Source organism: Mirounga leonina, unplaced genomic scaffold (assembly GCF_011800145.1).
Source record: "Mirounga leonina isolate KUSES-001 unplaced genomic scaffold, KU_Mleo_1.0 Mir_127, whole genome shotgun sequence".
Classification (NCBI taxonomy): Eukaryota; Metazoa; Chordata; class Mammalia; order Carnivora; family Phocidae; genus Mirounga; species Mirounga leonina.
Genome location: NW_023270316.1, coordinates 65984046 through 66000710, shown reverse-complemented (window position 1 = coordinate 66000710; position 16665 = coordinate 65984046). Strand labels below are relative to the sequence as shown.

Sequence of the window (16665 nt, the reverse complement as noted above, 5' to 3'; positions counted from 1 at the left end):
ATATCCTGATGTTGTCACTTACTGGCCTTTTAATTCTGCACTCATTTCTTAATAGCTGTTTACCACACTTGTGAGAATTCGGTAAGGTTATGCCTGGGCAGGCATAGAGAATATCTGTAAGATGGTGTAGGTGTTCCATAAATTATTGTTGGGTTTAAACTTATTTTTATCTCAGGAAATATTTTCTCTGATCTGCATCTCTGCAGTTAAAAATGCACATGAGTGTAAGAAAACAGTCACTCATTGTGGTAGGAACACAGATTGATACTTTTCTGCAGAGAAATTTTACCACACATACCAAACATCTTAAAAATATGTAAACTCTCCATACCAGCAGTTCCAGTTTGAGAAATTTATACTAAGAAATTGGCTGAGCTGCACAAAGATTTTGCTGTGAGGATAGTCACTGAAGCCTTGTTTGTATTCATAAAATATTAGAAACACCTAAATGTTTATCAGTAGGAGACGATGAAAAAAATCATGATATATCCATACAAGGAATAGTACAATCATTTAAAAAGAGGTTGTAAAAGAATACTGAATGATAAGCATGATGTGATAACATTTTAATTGAGAAAAGACGGTTAAAATGCACTTGGATATTTAATAGACAAAAATTAATCTTGACTGGGATGCCTGGGTGGCTCAGTCGGTTAAGTATCTGCTTTTGGCTCGGGTCATGATCCCGGGGTCCTGGGATCGAGTCCCGCATCGGGCTCCCTGCTCAGCGGGGAGCCTGTCTCCCTCTGCTTGCCACGCCCCTTGCTTGTGAGCGTGCACGCATGCTCTCTCTCTCTCTCTCTCTGACAAATGAATAAATAAAATCTTTAAAAAAATTAATCTTGACTGTTTAAAAGATATGAAGTCCTGATGTCCATCCATTTGCCAAATATGTTTACCTATAGCCACTACCACAGTGAATGGCAACTCCCTCCTTCCAATTGCTCGGGACAAAACTTTGGAGTCATCCTTGATCATCACAGCCCACATCCAATCTCTCAGGAAATCCTTTGACCCCTACCTTCAAGGTGTACCCAGAATCTGAACCTCACCAGAGTTACTGCTATTGTCTTAGAACAGGCCACCGTCACCTCTCAGCTGGGCGGGTGCGATGGTTTTTCCTCTGGTCTTCTCACTGTTACACCTCACAAGTTTCTCTCAACACGGTGGCATAGTGACCCTGGTAAGGCAAAGAACTCATCACAGGGCTCCCCTGCTCATAGCTTCCTGGCTTACTCAGAGTCCGACACATAAAATGGCCTACAAAGCCCCCCACACCTCATTCTTCCCTTATTACCTCTCAGATTGCATCTCTTTCTGCTTTCCCCTTTGCTTGATCCACCACAACCCACTTCTCATTTCTTGAACACACCAGGCAAATTCTTACCTCAGGCCTTACCTACTGGCTGTTCTCAGATACCTTCATAACCCTCCCTTGGCTGCTTCCAGTCTTTGCTCAGACCTTCTGGGTGACCTTGACTGCCTTCCTTAAAACTGCACCTTGCCTACCCCACTGCCAGCCCTCCCAATCACCTTTCCCAGTTCTATATTTTTCCCATAGACTTAGGACCTCCTAATTGCCATTTTTCATTGATTTATGATGCATTATGATTTCTATGGTTAAACATTTCTGATACTGAGATACAGCGGACAATCACTATGTCTTCCAACTAACTGGCAGCTTTTCTCTTTTATTTTTTAATTTTCTTAAGTAATCGCTACACCCGATGTGGGGCTCAAACTCACGACCCCGAGATCAAGAGTCACATGCTCCACTGACTGAGCCAGCCAGGCGCCTCACTTTTCTTTTTTAGAGTCGTGCATAGGATGATGGTGCATGTTATAGCTGACGTGTGATGGATTGTTTGCAGAAATGGTTGTGATTATTCCCTTCTTTGTATCCCCCCCGCCCTTTTTATTTTGTAGTTGCTCTATTTCCCTACTTGCTTGCTGTGGTAGCTTGCCTTGATAGATACACTGTGGCAGGAGTGAGGGGCCAGTTCTGAGCCTGGTCCTCAAGAAGCCTTGTGTATGTCTGATCTCTCTTGGAATTCTGCTTCTGCCATACGAACATCCCCAAGCTAGCCTGCTGGATGATGACAGACAAATGGCCTAGTTGCCTCTACTGTCCCAACTCACAGACAAAATGCTGAAAGCAGAGCTGGCCAGCTTCTAGGGAGCAGATTGTGGATTAGAGGAGTCATCTCAGAAGAGGTCACAAGAACCACCCAGCTGAGCCCAGACAAAACTGACCCACAGAATAGTGACTTAAATAATGTTTTTTGCTTTGATGTCTTTTATTAGGCAATAATAACTGATACCAATGATGTCTGAAATTCAGTGAGATACATGAATAATTTTCTTACTATGTTTATAGTATATTTCCCTCCAAGTAAAATATAAGCTTCAAGAGGGAGGGATTTTTGTCTGGTTTTACTGATGTGTGCATCTCTGCCACCTAGAAGGCTCAATAAATATTAGTTAAATGTCTCGAATGTATGTAAATATGGGATAATCCTATTTTTTTTTAAAGATCGGAAGGATACATGCTGACGTCTTCATTGTACTTATCTCCCAGTGGTAGAATTACAGATTATTTTCCTCCTTCTTTTTGTTTATCCATAATATTCAATTTTCAACAATGAACACACATTCCTTTTGTCAAAAAACCATTTGGGTACTTAAGCCTTGCAACAATAAACTGTAACTCATCTAGCCAACTACTCTTAGGGAGATACACCTCCTCACTGCCACATTGTGGGCTCAAGTATTTTTATGTTTGTGGCATCTGGGTTATTGATACCAGTATTTTAACTGCCAAGAGGAAAACATCAACTCTGAACAACGTTCTACTTTAGGGCATGGGTCAGTGGAAATTGTTGTTACCCAAAAACGTTTCCTGATCTGCTATTTCAGTTCCACATATGCTAAAATTTAGTTAACGCCTCTCCTTAGTGTTAACTGATCACTCCAGCACTTAACTGCAACTATTAGCACATCGAAATGGTGTCTGTTGGTTGGAGAATCAAGATCTTGCCTGCCTTTACTTTTTTTGTACTCAGGGTTAGCATGTATTTCTTGAACATCCTTTCTACATAGCTATATTAAAAGCCAGATTCAGACTAACAAGGTAAACAACCCTTAGGTTCATGTGCCTACACACTGGTGAACTTTTATCAATAGTGAAGAAATAGATACTATTGATCAATGTTTACCAGTGTGTAGGCACATGAATTGTTATCTCTTTTTGCATTTTAATGTAAAAGCTAGAGTACATTTTTTTAATTGAAGTCGAGTTGACACCAATGTTACATTCCTTCCAGGTGGACAACCTAGTGATTGGACAAGGCTATCCATTCTTTCACTCAACGTAATGTTTTCAAGGCTCATCCGTGTTGTAGTGCAAACCAGTACTTCATTTCCTATAGTGGCAGAATACTACTGATTGTATGGATAGACCATATTTTGTTTATCTGTTCATCAGTTAATCACATTTGAATTATGTCCACTTTTTGGCTGTTATGAATAATGCCGCTGTAAACATTTGTGTATAGGTTTTTGTGTGAACGCATGTTTTCAATTCTCTTGGGCACACATGTAGGAGTAGAGTTGCTAGGTTATGTGGTAACTCTATCTTTCACATTTGGAGGAACTGCCAAAATATTTTTCAAAGTGGATGCACTATTTTCTAATCCCATAAGCAATGTATGAGGGGTTTAATTTCTTCATATCCTCTCCAACACTTGTTAGTATCTGCCTTTTTTATTTTAGCCATCCCACTGGGTATAAAGCAGCATCTCATTGATATTTTGATTTGCATTGCCCTAATGAGTAATGACGTTGAGACTCCCTGTGTTTTTATTATCATTTTCTTTCTCTCAATGTATCTGTCTGCTTAGCTTTTTAATACATAAATGCTTCTCTGGATTTAAAAAAACATAACACAATTAACTTGTTCCCTTTTAGCCACTTTTTTTTTTTTTAATCTCTGGCTTTCAGATCAGTTAACCTCTAAAGAGTTAGCTATATTTGTCTGGCTTTATTTCCTTATCCCATACTCACCCCTCCACAGGCCACCATTTACACAACTCCGGAATACAAGGAGACTGGTGCTCCCTAGGGTGGTACAAAGGGGGCTGCCTTGTTCCTCACCCCCCAACCCCCTTTGCAATCTGGCTTCTAGGATCCATCCCTTTTTGGAAACTGCACTTCCCTGCAAGGCACAGCCTCTCAGATGTGGCTGAAACCAAATGGAGGAATATAGGTTTCCTCAGGAGAAGGGGAATTTCACACTCCTGCCCCTAGAAGTTCTCATCTGCTGCGCAGAATGAGTCCCTGCTTATACTTACAAACGTGGCCCTTTCCCTCCCGTGACCCCATCAGCAGACAAGGGGCACGGCGGGCTCCCTCTGTTCTCCGGAGACACCGTGAGGGCTCCCAGCAGGCGTGCTGGAGTCGGCCAAACCAACAGGAAGAAAGAAAGTCAATACTGAGGGCAACTGGCAGATTGTTAAAGCTGGGCCTCGTGTGGAAGAAAGATAATGGTCTGGTGATTTCACATGTAAGCATTTTTAAGATGCCAAAAGCCAGGAGGCAGCTTTTCACATCAGATGTCTGTGAAGAGCATCAGCACTGGGGGAAGGCAGGGAGCAGGAAACCCTCACCCTGGACGGAAAATAGAGTAACCTGTATTGAAGAGAGGAGTGACTCATTTTCCAAGTGCCAGATTGTGCCTTCCTGATTTACGGCAAGACTTTTGAGGCTGACGACTCAAATCTAAAGTTACTGCAGCAGCCTCCCGTGCTTGTGGCAAATGATGAAGTGGAAGACTGCGTAGGAGAGTAAATAGAGCTCGAGGGGGGCGGCTCTGGCCAGGAACGGGGTCCCACATTACAGCAGATATTAGGACGGACACTATGGGAGAGTGAGGATCATCTTTATGGGGGCTAAGATGGCAAACCTTTAGATTGTTAAGCTGTCCCCAGCAGGAAGCTTGCTGCACCGTAGGATGTGGACCCACGTTTTTTAATTATCATGTCCCCCTACATGCACACATACACAGCACGCACACACGCACACGCACACACATGCACACGTGGATACACACATACCACATGTACACACGCGTGTGCACATATACGGACCACACACGGATAAATACACACACACACACACACATACTTTGAGGGGAACCAGTTCATAGCACCACTGGGAACTCTAGTAATGGCCCCCGTGCCCCTGAGGCCACAGAGCAGGGAAATGAGCTTGCTAACTCGCAGCAGCTCAGAAGCGGTGGTGCTGCGGGTCTGAGCTCTAAAGCTAAGGACCGATGCAACAGACTTTAGAGTGGAAAAGCTCCACCTCTGTGTCGCAGGTTCCCTGGCTCACATGGGACATTTCTCAGGACATATTCATGCCCTGCAGGGCAGGAAACAGCAAACAGCCTACCCACCTACCTCGACATGGTTTCTGTTTCTCTGATCAGGGCGCATGGCCTCTCTCGTGAAAGCTAACCTTCTTGGAAATGATTCCCAAGTCTCCAGACTGTCAGAGGCATGGTGGAGGCCAAGGCCAGAGTTGCCCAGAGGCCAGTCTGCATTTAAGACCACATTAAGGAGAAGCAAAACCGTGTGCATATATGGTGGGGAAGCCACATGGATTTCGGCGGCAGCTGGGCCCCTGGGGAGGAGAGCACGCTGAAGCCTGGGACTGAGCAGGTGCAAGCCACGTCATACTGGGGTTTTTGTGGCTGTTTTTGCTAAAATACTGACTAGGGGAGCTGGGCACTGGGAGGGGGCAGAGCCTATGTAGGAGGCCTCCCTTGGCACCATGAAGCCTCACCTTCCTCCTATCCATGAAAGTAAGCCCTGCTGACAGGTTGGGGCTAGAGCTGAGTAGGGTAATCCTGAGTGTGACTCATAGAAGTGTGACCCCTTAGGCCCAAGGGCATCCTCTGCTCCTGTAAGCACCGTCGCTGCCCAGTGGGCTCCAGTTAAGAGCAGAGAGGCTCTGCTGAGCTGATGCTAAAGAGATTCGAGGCTCAGCGGCAAGCATCCTCCAGCAGCTTGGTCACCCAGGCCATGGCTCTTTGCTTTCCCCACTTTTATGAATGCAACTCTGGGCATTCTAGAGACTTGGGCTGCCTAGGTGATATCTGCCTCCTTCCTGTTCTCCACCGCGGTGTATTTTCATCAGCTATTTCAGTGCAAGCGTGTTGAGAGAGGAAGGATCTGTGGTGAGAAGCAGTCATATTAAGGCATGCATAATCTGTCAACCTTTTGGCAGAAGAGCACACCCACGTTTGGGCAAGTCAGGAGAACCCACAAACCCATGAGGAAGGAGAAGAACCTTGAGCAAATCAGAGGGTACGAGTGTGCAAATGAGGCTCCCCTCCCAACCTGAGCAAGACATTTCCAGTTTTCCAATTTAAGAAACAAGTGTGAACCGTTAACCCTCCTCTACAAGGAAAGTAGAAACAATAGAAGCTACTGATGAAGCAAAAATGGTTTACTCAGCAGGAGAGCAGAGGATTTGGAAAATGTTATTAAAAAAAATGGAACATCTACAACGGTGAGAACGACAGGGACCATGGCGAGAGAGGAAATTGAAAATGTCTGGGTTATTTGGGGCTTTGATTTACCTGTTGAAAATGAAAGAGTATTTCACATTCTGACAAGTTCACTACTTAATCAGAAAAATCCAGCAAATTAATAGGTAATTCTGATGGAGTAATGAACCCTCTCTTGGGTGGAACGGTAATTATCATCCTGCTGTAGGGAGAGGTGACAATGTGGATTTGTCCAGGAAGAAGGAGAGTGCTATTTTCAGGGTCAGTGAATTTCTCTTTTCTTTTTTTTTTTTCTTTCAGAAGTGAGCAACATAGGAGAGAAAAAATGGATTTTCCCCCTTGAGCAGTGAGCTGATAAGCTTTGTGAGATGGAGATTCTACTCCTTATAAGAAAGGATTAATGTGTGACCAGCTCTTTTGTTGGTAAAGGGAGGTTACCCTCTGCTATTGCTGTGAGGGGGTGATTAGGATCCATATTATTTATGAAAGTGTTTTTAATGTCCCCTCCAGAGCCATCTGCCCTGTCCTACTTCCTCCTTAGCCAAGTCCTGGAGACCCGCATCTGGAACTGTTTCGTTTTCAGTTTACCTACCACCCACAATGAGGAGATGTGTGACATGACAGCTGCAGGTCCGGAGACCCAGATCCCTGGGCTGTATGTACCCCAGCCTCGCTGGGCAGACTCTAGGCTTCAGTCGTACCAATTCTGAGCTCCTCTGTGTTCTCTATGTACGTTCCCATGGCTTGGAGTATCTTCCTCCCTCTCTTGGCTGACTCCTACTTATGCCTCATGCCCTCACTCGGGGGCATTCTCTCCAGGAAACCTCCTCTGAATCCCCCGTCACAGATGAACTGCAAAGTGCTCCCAAAACATCCCATGCTTTTCTCGGTCACAGCCCCGATCGTTCTGGATGATTCCTCTCTATTTACTTGTTTCCTACACAGGACCTCGAGCCTGGCAGAGACAGTAGTTAGGTGCTTTACCTTGTGAGCTAGGATCCAACAGAGGGATTGGCACCTAATAGGAACTTGCTGGAGATGGGATTTGACCTGCCCTCCATGGCAGATGGCGGGGGGGGAGGGGGGGCGCTCAGGCTGAAATTCCCATTAGTAATGGAGGTTCAGGGAATGTTCTTCCAGGTGGGGAAGAATGGGTCCTCCAAGGGGATCTTGAAAGTCAAGGAGAGAATGGATAGCGCAGGATGGGAATTCGAACATTCTTGGGAAATGCCCCACCTCCTGCTTCCTACGGAAACGCAGGGATGGTGCCATTGGTGAGATCTTAACGATTATTCACCCTATCACAGGGGACCATTCACTTGGCTAAAGAATGTGGAAGAGACGAAAGCCATGTTGCATCCACACCAAGATATGTTCTGTGATTTCCACAGAGCATCTCCTGAGACTGGTTTTGAGGAGCAAGCTGTGAGCCATTAATATTTTTCTTTCCTTTTAAACTCTCCAGATAAGACACCAGGTCATAAGACTGAGGCACCTTTGATCTCAGTGGCCTTCATGTCTTCCTTCCTTCCCTCCCTCATTCCCTCTCTTCTCTCCCCCCACTTCCTTTTTTTCCCCTCCTTCTAGAGGTTTTCTAAGGGTGACATATGAATCGTTGTAATCGAGCGGGTCACGAATGTATTTGCATGTGACTGTCGGTTGCCTTGCAGACAGCCACAGTCTACACATGCTGAGAGGGCCAGTCGCGGGCCAGTAGGGATGCTGCACCCCCTGACAAACTGGCATTCCACCATCTGGGAGTGATAAATCAGTCTCCTCAATCCATGGACATCCAAAGTAGAAGATTTCACACTAGATCCGAGAGTCTTAAGAACAGGAATTGTGACTTACTCGTCTTAGCCCCCACAACATATCACTCTCAGTCAGTCCTTGACAATGCTTGTCGCATAAATGGACACAGTTCAGTATTAGTCTAGGACGGGGTTTAAAATCGCATGCTAATTACAGATGGCAGAGAGGACTCTGGGAGGCCTTCTACCTCAGAGGCCAGGAGCAAAGCCAAGAGTACCACAGGGTGCGTGCACCACCGAACGGGCAGATGGTAAATACACATCTTCAAGTGAGAAAATCCAAGTTGCCATGAACACAAGGTCTCACTGGACGTGGGTGGGTGTGTCCGTCTACCTTATCCGACCTCTGGACCAGGAGCCTCAGGATAAATGGCCACCCTTCCAGCTAGAGATATTTTCTCGCCTTTAAAAGTCTTCTGATCGGAGTAAAAATAAAAACGGACAGCCGAGTTTCCCTTTTCTTTCCTAAGCCCAAACGAAGGGCCTTCCATGTCGTTGGCACTTACGCAAGACACATTTGAATGAATGATTTGGATGTGCAGGCAAGCTGACAGGGACATCTGTCACAGCGCTGACGGCCAGCGCGGATTTGGCTGGTCCGGCTGGCTGGGTGGGGTTCCTCGTCTTCCCTCAGGGCTCCTCCCGGAGCTGGGGAGCTGGGGGAATGGGCGACCTTCTCAGATACAGCAAAGCTTTCCTTCTGTGTAAGGAGATGTTAGGAGACATGTCCCAGGAGGCTTCGTTCCCTGTTTCTTGTTACCCCTTTATCTCCATTTGCATAAACCTCCTTATCTGAACAGAAGCCCCACCTCCCCAACTACCAGTCCCTCATGGAGGTGGGGTCGTGGGCGGCCTTTCTTTCCCAGTTTCCTCCTGTGGCAGCTTTATCATCTCCGGTCCCGAAGTCGCTGCTGTGGGAAGCTTCTGCATCGGGGCCCCATTTTTCGGAGAGCAGGTTTTTGGCGGGCTCCTAAAACAAGGTAATGGTCCTGAGGAAGCAACCGCTTCAGCTGTTGTTCGCTGCAGGGTCCGAAGAGCCCAGAAAGGACCCAGCGATTTCACTGCAGAGGAGCAAAAGGGAAAACAGTAGGCACCGGGGCAGCCCGCGCACGGCTCGGAAAGTGACCGCTGAGGTCACAGGGGCTCGGCGCCTTCACAGGACACCAGGGGACCCGCAGGTACTGTGGCAGGCCACCTTTTCAATCTCCTAGCAGTGACAACCTAACACAGGAAGGGACTTGATTCCATTGCGCAGTTTGGCCATCTTCTCGAAGGTCAATATTGCACGTGGAATGCCTAATGGGGAATTGCTATCAAAATGGCATCTAATTACAGGTTAGTGGATAACACAACACGCTTCTCTGGAGAGCTTGTGCACTTGGGCTGAAGGATAAAATAGGGCTGAGTGGTGTTTGATTTCTTTGTGTTGGTATCCAAGTCGCTGGCCCAGGCAGGAAGGTAATATATGAAAAGGGACATTTTTGAAATAGTTGTTTTTGAATTATGCCCATGAAATATACACTCTGCTGTGGGGGACATGTGGGAAAGCGACACGCTGACCGCATGACTAATTTTTAAAGCTTTGTATGGAGAGAACTCCCCCGCAAGAACACAGCTGGGTTATTCCTTCGTGGACTGAATGTGTCAATTATGAATTGAACTAAAATGAAATTTTATTCCATCACGGCAAAGGGAACCGAGGAGGGGACGCTGCAGCTAGGGTATTACATAGTAGTTCATACACCAAGTACTATTATTTTATTAATTTTAAGAACATGTTTTACATAAAAACAGGCAACATCAAAAAAGCTCAGTTGATAAATAAACATAATATATCACAGATGATTTCATTCCACATTAACCTACATTTATTAGCTTAAACTGAGAGATTAGGGGAAAAATTGGATCTCATTCCAGCTTTAATCATGGATACAAATCGTTTGAAAGTTATTTCATTAAGATTCTGAAAATCAAAGATTAACCTATGCCATCTGCCCCACGCAGCCATTGATAAATTCAGTATTTTCAAAGGAAACATTGAATTTTTTTTTCTTGCACCGAATTGAAACCTTTCAGAAACTTGTTTAAACACATCAAGTACCTAACCCGCCTTTTTAGTATGCATGAGCAAAATACTATTTAATTTCACACTCAACTAATCCTTTAATAATTTTCTTTCAGCCAGAATGAAAAAGGCTATTATTAATTTCCTAATAAAATTTTAAAAAAATAGTTATCGAGGATATGACTCTAACCTTGGACCAGCTTCAATTTCTTTTTATTTTTTCTGAGCATACATCGAAGATTAATGTCAATGGCAAGTGAGAAATTGTCCCTAGAGAACTACTCAAGGTCTTTTTCTTACCACATTCGATTGGACTGGAATGAATTGACATTATAGCATCTTTATCATCACTTTTAAAATCCTACTTTCTCTTAATACCAACAGTGAAGGCTTTTAGAACTATTATTTACTTTAAATTAATAAAGTATATCACAGACAAAAATATACAATTTTACATTAAAGCAACATTAAGGGTCTCATTTCGGTTGACCAAAAAAGAATGTTGAGGAAATTTACAGGTAGGGTTTAATTACAGAGATCGCCCTTCCTTTGGGGGAAAAGAATGAAACTAGGTTTCTCACTTGTCTCCAAGGGCAAGATACTGCAAACCTCATGATCAAAACACCTGCCGTTTAGAAGTTCGGTCATCAACAACAACCACAACAAAACCCAAACTCACCCTAGCCAGAGGCATTCTAAGCCTCTACATTGAATTTCCTGTTTCCCACCAGTTTAGGACCCTTAATGTTACTGGATGAATGGTTGCATATTTGAGATGAATAAAAAATAAAAGACTGGCTTAAAAGCACCTCCTCCTCAAGTATGTAATTACATACAAATTAAAAATTCCTTCTGACAGTCCTAGGAACCCCATTTGTTACTGTTTTATGTATAAGCACCATTGAGCCAATTTTAAAGCACATTTGCAGTAATCAAATGTTTAGTGTCTTCAAGTTTTGTTGATTTATTTGCCTTTAAACAACAAAAAAAGTGTAGAATGTGTTCATTTATGCTCTTTTCACATCTGAATTGACAAAATGTTACTTTTGGAAGTGCTTTTAATCACTGTTTTTTTCCCAACAGACAAGAATGGCTTCCTGAAACCTGATGATTTAATAAAGAAATCCATATCTCCAAAAGAAGCGTTTGTCTGACCCTCTATCACTACATGCAAAGTAAGGGTCGGTCTGAAAGGATTTTCCCCAAACTCCTAATGGAAATGGCAGACAACACGCAGGAAAGGCTAACCTTTGAACTGACCAACTTCAAGTTTCTTGAAGATCTTTGGACCAAAAAAAAAAAAAAAAATCATGTAGCAGTTTAAAAAATTAATGATTTACAAATTATAGAAAAGATATGTTATCTACAGTATATGCCAGGTGACTCATTCATGTTGTTTTAAACCCACATCCACATGAATCATTACATTGAAACTACCATCTTGGATCTTGGTGCTTTCCACAATTCCGCAATTACAGTGAAGAAGGGGACATACCAAATTTGTTGTGGTTGCTGCCCTTTTCTAGGGAGAATTGGGCAGAAAAGAGAAGGCAGTGACCCTTCACCCTCTTTGGTACAGGCCCTATATAGCAAACTTCAGCCCGGGGCACCTTTTTATGGTCAAATTAAAAACCTTTGAAAACAGAAGTTTATCATGGAAATGCTGACAGATCCTTACCCTGAGAAGGGCTAGCAGGCAACACAATAATATTAGGGAAGCTGTCCCTCAAGCACAATTGCACTTCAGCGCGGGGTACACAGTTGTCTAATGGGCGCCGTTGGCCAGCAAACAACCGTGATTTAATGTGCTCGAGCTTTGGTCATACGGTAGCTCCGTGACCCTCTAAGCTAAACCAATTTTTCTTTTCTTTTCTTTTCTTTTTTCCAACTGAAATGTGCCTCAAAGGGTAAAGGATTGCAATTTTAGCCTTCATTCATGGATATATTGCTTTCTTTCAACAATATCTGACGGGCCTGTTAACCACCACCCAAGGGGGTGCTGAGCATTGCAGGAAGGGCTCACTGAATACAAAACACCAAGTGTTTTTAGCAGTTTATTTGTATTTTGTTTTCTCTGCTTATGTTAATATGCACCACGTGTAAGTTAGATGAGGGCTACGGTAAAAACATTTTCAGTGACTGAAATCTTACTTTTCCTTCTAATGATGTGGAGCAAATCACATATTCATTGATTATGACAAAGAAAATGATTTCTGCTACAATGTCGAGAAAAAAAAGTGTTCATCAATAAGAACAGTTCTCATCTACAGAGATGATTTACACGATGCAAGTCATGAAGGAGTTCTTCTTTAGTCAGTCTACTACCCAACTGAAAGGATGAATCTAAAAATTCCCTTGAAAATACCATCTGGTTGGTCATGTATCAATAAAGGAAAGACAGTCCCCATCACCAGGCCACCACCATAAGAGCTATATTAAATACTTAGAAAAAAAAAATATGGCAACACTGTGGCAATGATGAGATCGATAATTACAGAGATACACTGCCATAATGGTACATATTTATTCTATGATAAAGTGAAATAAAAAATAAGATCGATTTGGTTATAGAAATTCCTTAAAGAACACCACCACTTAATTATTTCAAACTTGAACTATCCCAAGAATGTTGTGAAAAAAAATTAGAAAGCACTGGCTAAAAGCAAAGCAGTCCGGATACACCAATGTAATCACATGCCTTGTGCTTGTCTGTTAACCCTCTGAGTACATCTCTGACATTCAGAATCTCAATAGCTTAATGCTGAAGAATGCATTCCATCTGATTACTCAATATTTCTACTTGACAGGTCACATTCCACTGTTTATTCAGCACAGATCACTCAAATTCTACAGCGATACGCTGGGATCCCCATGCTAAATGCCCCTCTGCAGTGTGCTGGGAAACACTCCCCAGCTTTACAGGGTCCACGGTCCCCCTAGACTTGGATGGAAAAAGGCCTGAGCCATGCACTGGAAGTTTGGGACATAGATGCTGTAGCAATGTATGTAATGCCCACGGGAAAGACAGTAATTCGGAGAAAAGAAACGAAAGTGACAATCTACTGCAGGTAGGTCTCTGCCCATAGGATTCTTCATATTCACACATTTAAAGTTGAGGCCAAGCTACAGAGCTACTTCTTAGTCTTAGAATAGTGCTTTGCTTTATAGTTCTAGAGAAAGCAGTAATTTCTGACCGGTTCAAGGTATTTCACTAATATGGAATCTACCTACACACCAACACCCTTCCTGGTGTTCTGCCCTCCCCCACCCCCCCAAAAAACCAACTGATTTGTGCCACTTTGTGATGTTGTGTGCTATCATTGCAGAACTCTCTAAAAGGGTGGGGGGAGCTCTCAATACATGATCTACTGTTTACATGTCAGGACAACGCAGACCAAAGACATAAACCAAAATGCAGAAGAGCAAAAAAACTGGGGAAACTCTGCTGCGAAAGCCACGAGATGTTGGGATTTTTTAAATGTATATTAATAGAGACCATAGTTGATGAGTTGAAGAGTGAAAAGCAGCGACTGAAGACCAACGTGTATCTGAAAATAAAGAACTGACTATACAAATTTCAAGACTTTCAGATACCGAAGTATATTCAAAACAGAGACAGCAAGTGCTGTTTGGCCATCCGGTTGCAAATTTCACGAGACATCACTCACTGGTTGTCTCCTGGATCAGAGAGCTGAGCAAACCTTAGCAGGACATTTGAGTCGGACCCCTGCCTCCAAGATGCCATGACCAGCCTCTTCTCTAAGCACTGCAGTGACAAGGCCGCAGCCCCCCCCCCCCCCGTTCTGAAACGGGACACATTCTAGAAGAAACTCACGGGGGGTACAGGGCTAGGCAGAAAGGTTTGGTTACAGGAGTGAAAACAAAGGTCTCAGACAGGACTTGGCCCAAAGGGAGAAAAACAACATGTCTCTCTGGCCAGCTAGACAGGGGTATCAAAAGGTCATCTTAGGGAATGGAAGTTTTATTCTCAGGGATATCTTCTAGGTCTTCCATCCCGCTCTTCCTGGGAGACTGTACATAGGTAACCTAAAGGTGCACATGGAATTCTCTTACCAATGGTTTATTTTCTCAAAACCCATCTTTAGAACATTCTGGAGTGTGCCTTCCCTTGCGCTTTCTCCTCAGCCACCTTGCAAAGCACTTGCCTCTAGGCCCCTGGGCCCCAGCACTCCTCTGTCCGGATTTCGTACGCTATATGGATTTCACACTGAAGACTGCAGCGCACGAAAAGCGGGTGAGAAAAAGAACAGGATCTTGTTTCCTCTTTCTGTTTGAAATCCCAGCCCTATAGAGCACCTGGCAATTTATTGCTCTTTTCCACCAGTTGTGTCTTGTTTTTTTTTTTTTTTTTCCCTACAGATGTCTCATACTGAGCAGGCAGACCCTCACTCACCACGCACAAGACAAGGTATGGTGACTTCCGAGGGTCTGGGCTGTCACTAGCAGCAGCTGATGTGGAAGCAGCATTTCTGGGGCGTCACCAGCCCATCTTCACGGGAAGGCGATGTGCGGGAGGGGGCGCCAGGTCTTTCCTGGGTCAGGCTGTTTGCCACAGACCCAATCGCCTCCACTCGGGATGCAGGACTCGAGGCCGCGGACAGTCATACCTCTAGTGAGAAAAGTCCCTCTCAAAATGGGATTGTGAAGAAGAAAGAGAGGTCTTATGTCTAAGTTATAAGCCTGCTATTTTCTAAACCCACAAAAAAATGACAAGCAAGATATCGTTCTAGATGTCCTTCTTGTCTGGACATCTCAGCATCTAATAACATCCCTTGATCTGCAGCAAAATCAAGAAACGTGTGTGTATACATCCAAAGGCCTGAAAAATTCCCCAGGGGTTCTCCATAAAATCCTATGCACTCAGAGGGTTAACGCGCTATCTTACAATACTGCAGATCCTAGTTTGACTGATGAACACATTCATTGCTTCTATGTTTAAAAAAGTTGCAAATTAGCCTTAACCCTTTGAGGACCCTATTAGCAGCAAGTTGCCATATTCGCAAACAACATGTGGTCATCTCATTCAGCAAAGAGAAATCGCTACAAAGATACCAGAAAACACACTTTCTGTTCTGCCATTCAAGCATTGAGTGCCAGATAGATCAGATGAAACTGTTTTACATAAATTTGGAAAAAAAATCTCAGAGTCTCAAAGGGTTAAGCTAGGACTTCGAGTAAAAGGGTCTTATTAAAAGGGCGAGTTTGGGGAGCGAACAGTCTCGGATGAGCTTGGGGAGTAGTCTTCCGATTCCGAGTTGAGTTCAGGTGGCGCTGGCTGGGCTTTGTACCGGCTTCTCACATCCTGGTTGCGTCTTCGTCGGAAAACCTGCCTCTCCTTATCAAGAGCGGTGGTCTAGCAGGGGCATAAAATGAGAAAGAGGACAATTAGGCTGAAGGAAATGGTGAAAGACTCATGCTCAGGAACCTTCTGAGGTCCGAGGAATAGACTGGCCAACTTCACTGTCCATGATGGCTCACTTATGTTGACAACAGTCACCACAGTTGGGGGAGCTCTCTGCTCCCTCCCAGAGCAGCTCTTAAGAGCACCTGGTCATGACCTCAGGAGGCACAGGCAGGATGGATGATGTCCTGGGTTCAACCTCTCCCCAGCCCCCTCCCCGGCCTTCCCCAAGCTCCACATCTATTCCCCTTGGTCGCTCCCAGGCGAGCTAGAGAGCCCCTGGTAAATGGGAGCCCTGGGCCCGTGTGTGTGACACGTGAGGACGCCAGGCGTGCCTCATTCATCACCATTCAGCGGCTGGATAATAAAGATGAAAGGTGATGAAGTTGTCAGGCATGGAAACAGAGCCACAAGCTCATCCTGTTATGTTAGCACCTCCTCATGCGAAATTATCTTATTATCTGTTGATGAGGGAGTGTGCCTGAATCTCTGGGAAGGACTGGTTTAGCTTTAATGAAACCAATGTCCTGAAACTGGAAACTGCTTTGAATGCAATTAAACCAAATGGAAACCCTCCCCTGGATTTAACTTTACAAAGTTCATTTTCACTGTCGTATGTGGTAATTTTTGAAACAGAGATTCAATTTTGTAGGTATTCCAACTCCGGGATCTCTCCGCCTCATTTTCCTGATGAAACCTCAGATGATCTCAGGATGTGCTACCCAGCCGTGGCTCTGGAAGTTATTATGACATCAGAATCGGGAACGGCATGACTTCATTACAGATTTAATGGGTGTGG

General features: G+C 44.2%; 1 protein-coding gene across 1 annotated transcript in view; it reads right to left on the bottom strand.

Annotated features, from left to right (window-relative positions):
* Positions 1–10096: 10096 nt before the first annotated feature.
* DCLK1 (doublecortin like kinase 1) overlaps positions 10097–16665 on the bottom strand; it is a 345007-nt gene continuing 338438 nt past the window's right edge. The window contains exon 17 of the mRNA XM_035003548.1: positions 10097–15818. Within this exon, the coding sequence (XP_034859439.1) occupies positions 15654–15818 (165 nt within the window). The 3' untranslated portion in view covers positions 10097–15653. The remainder of the gene's footprint in view (positions 15819–16665) is intronic.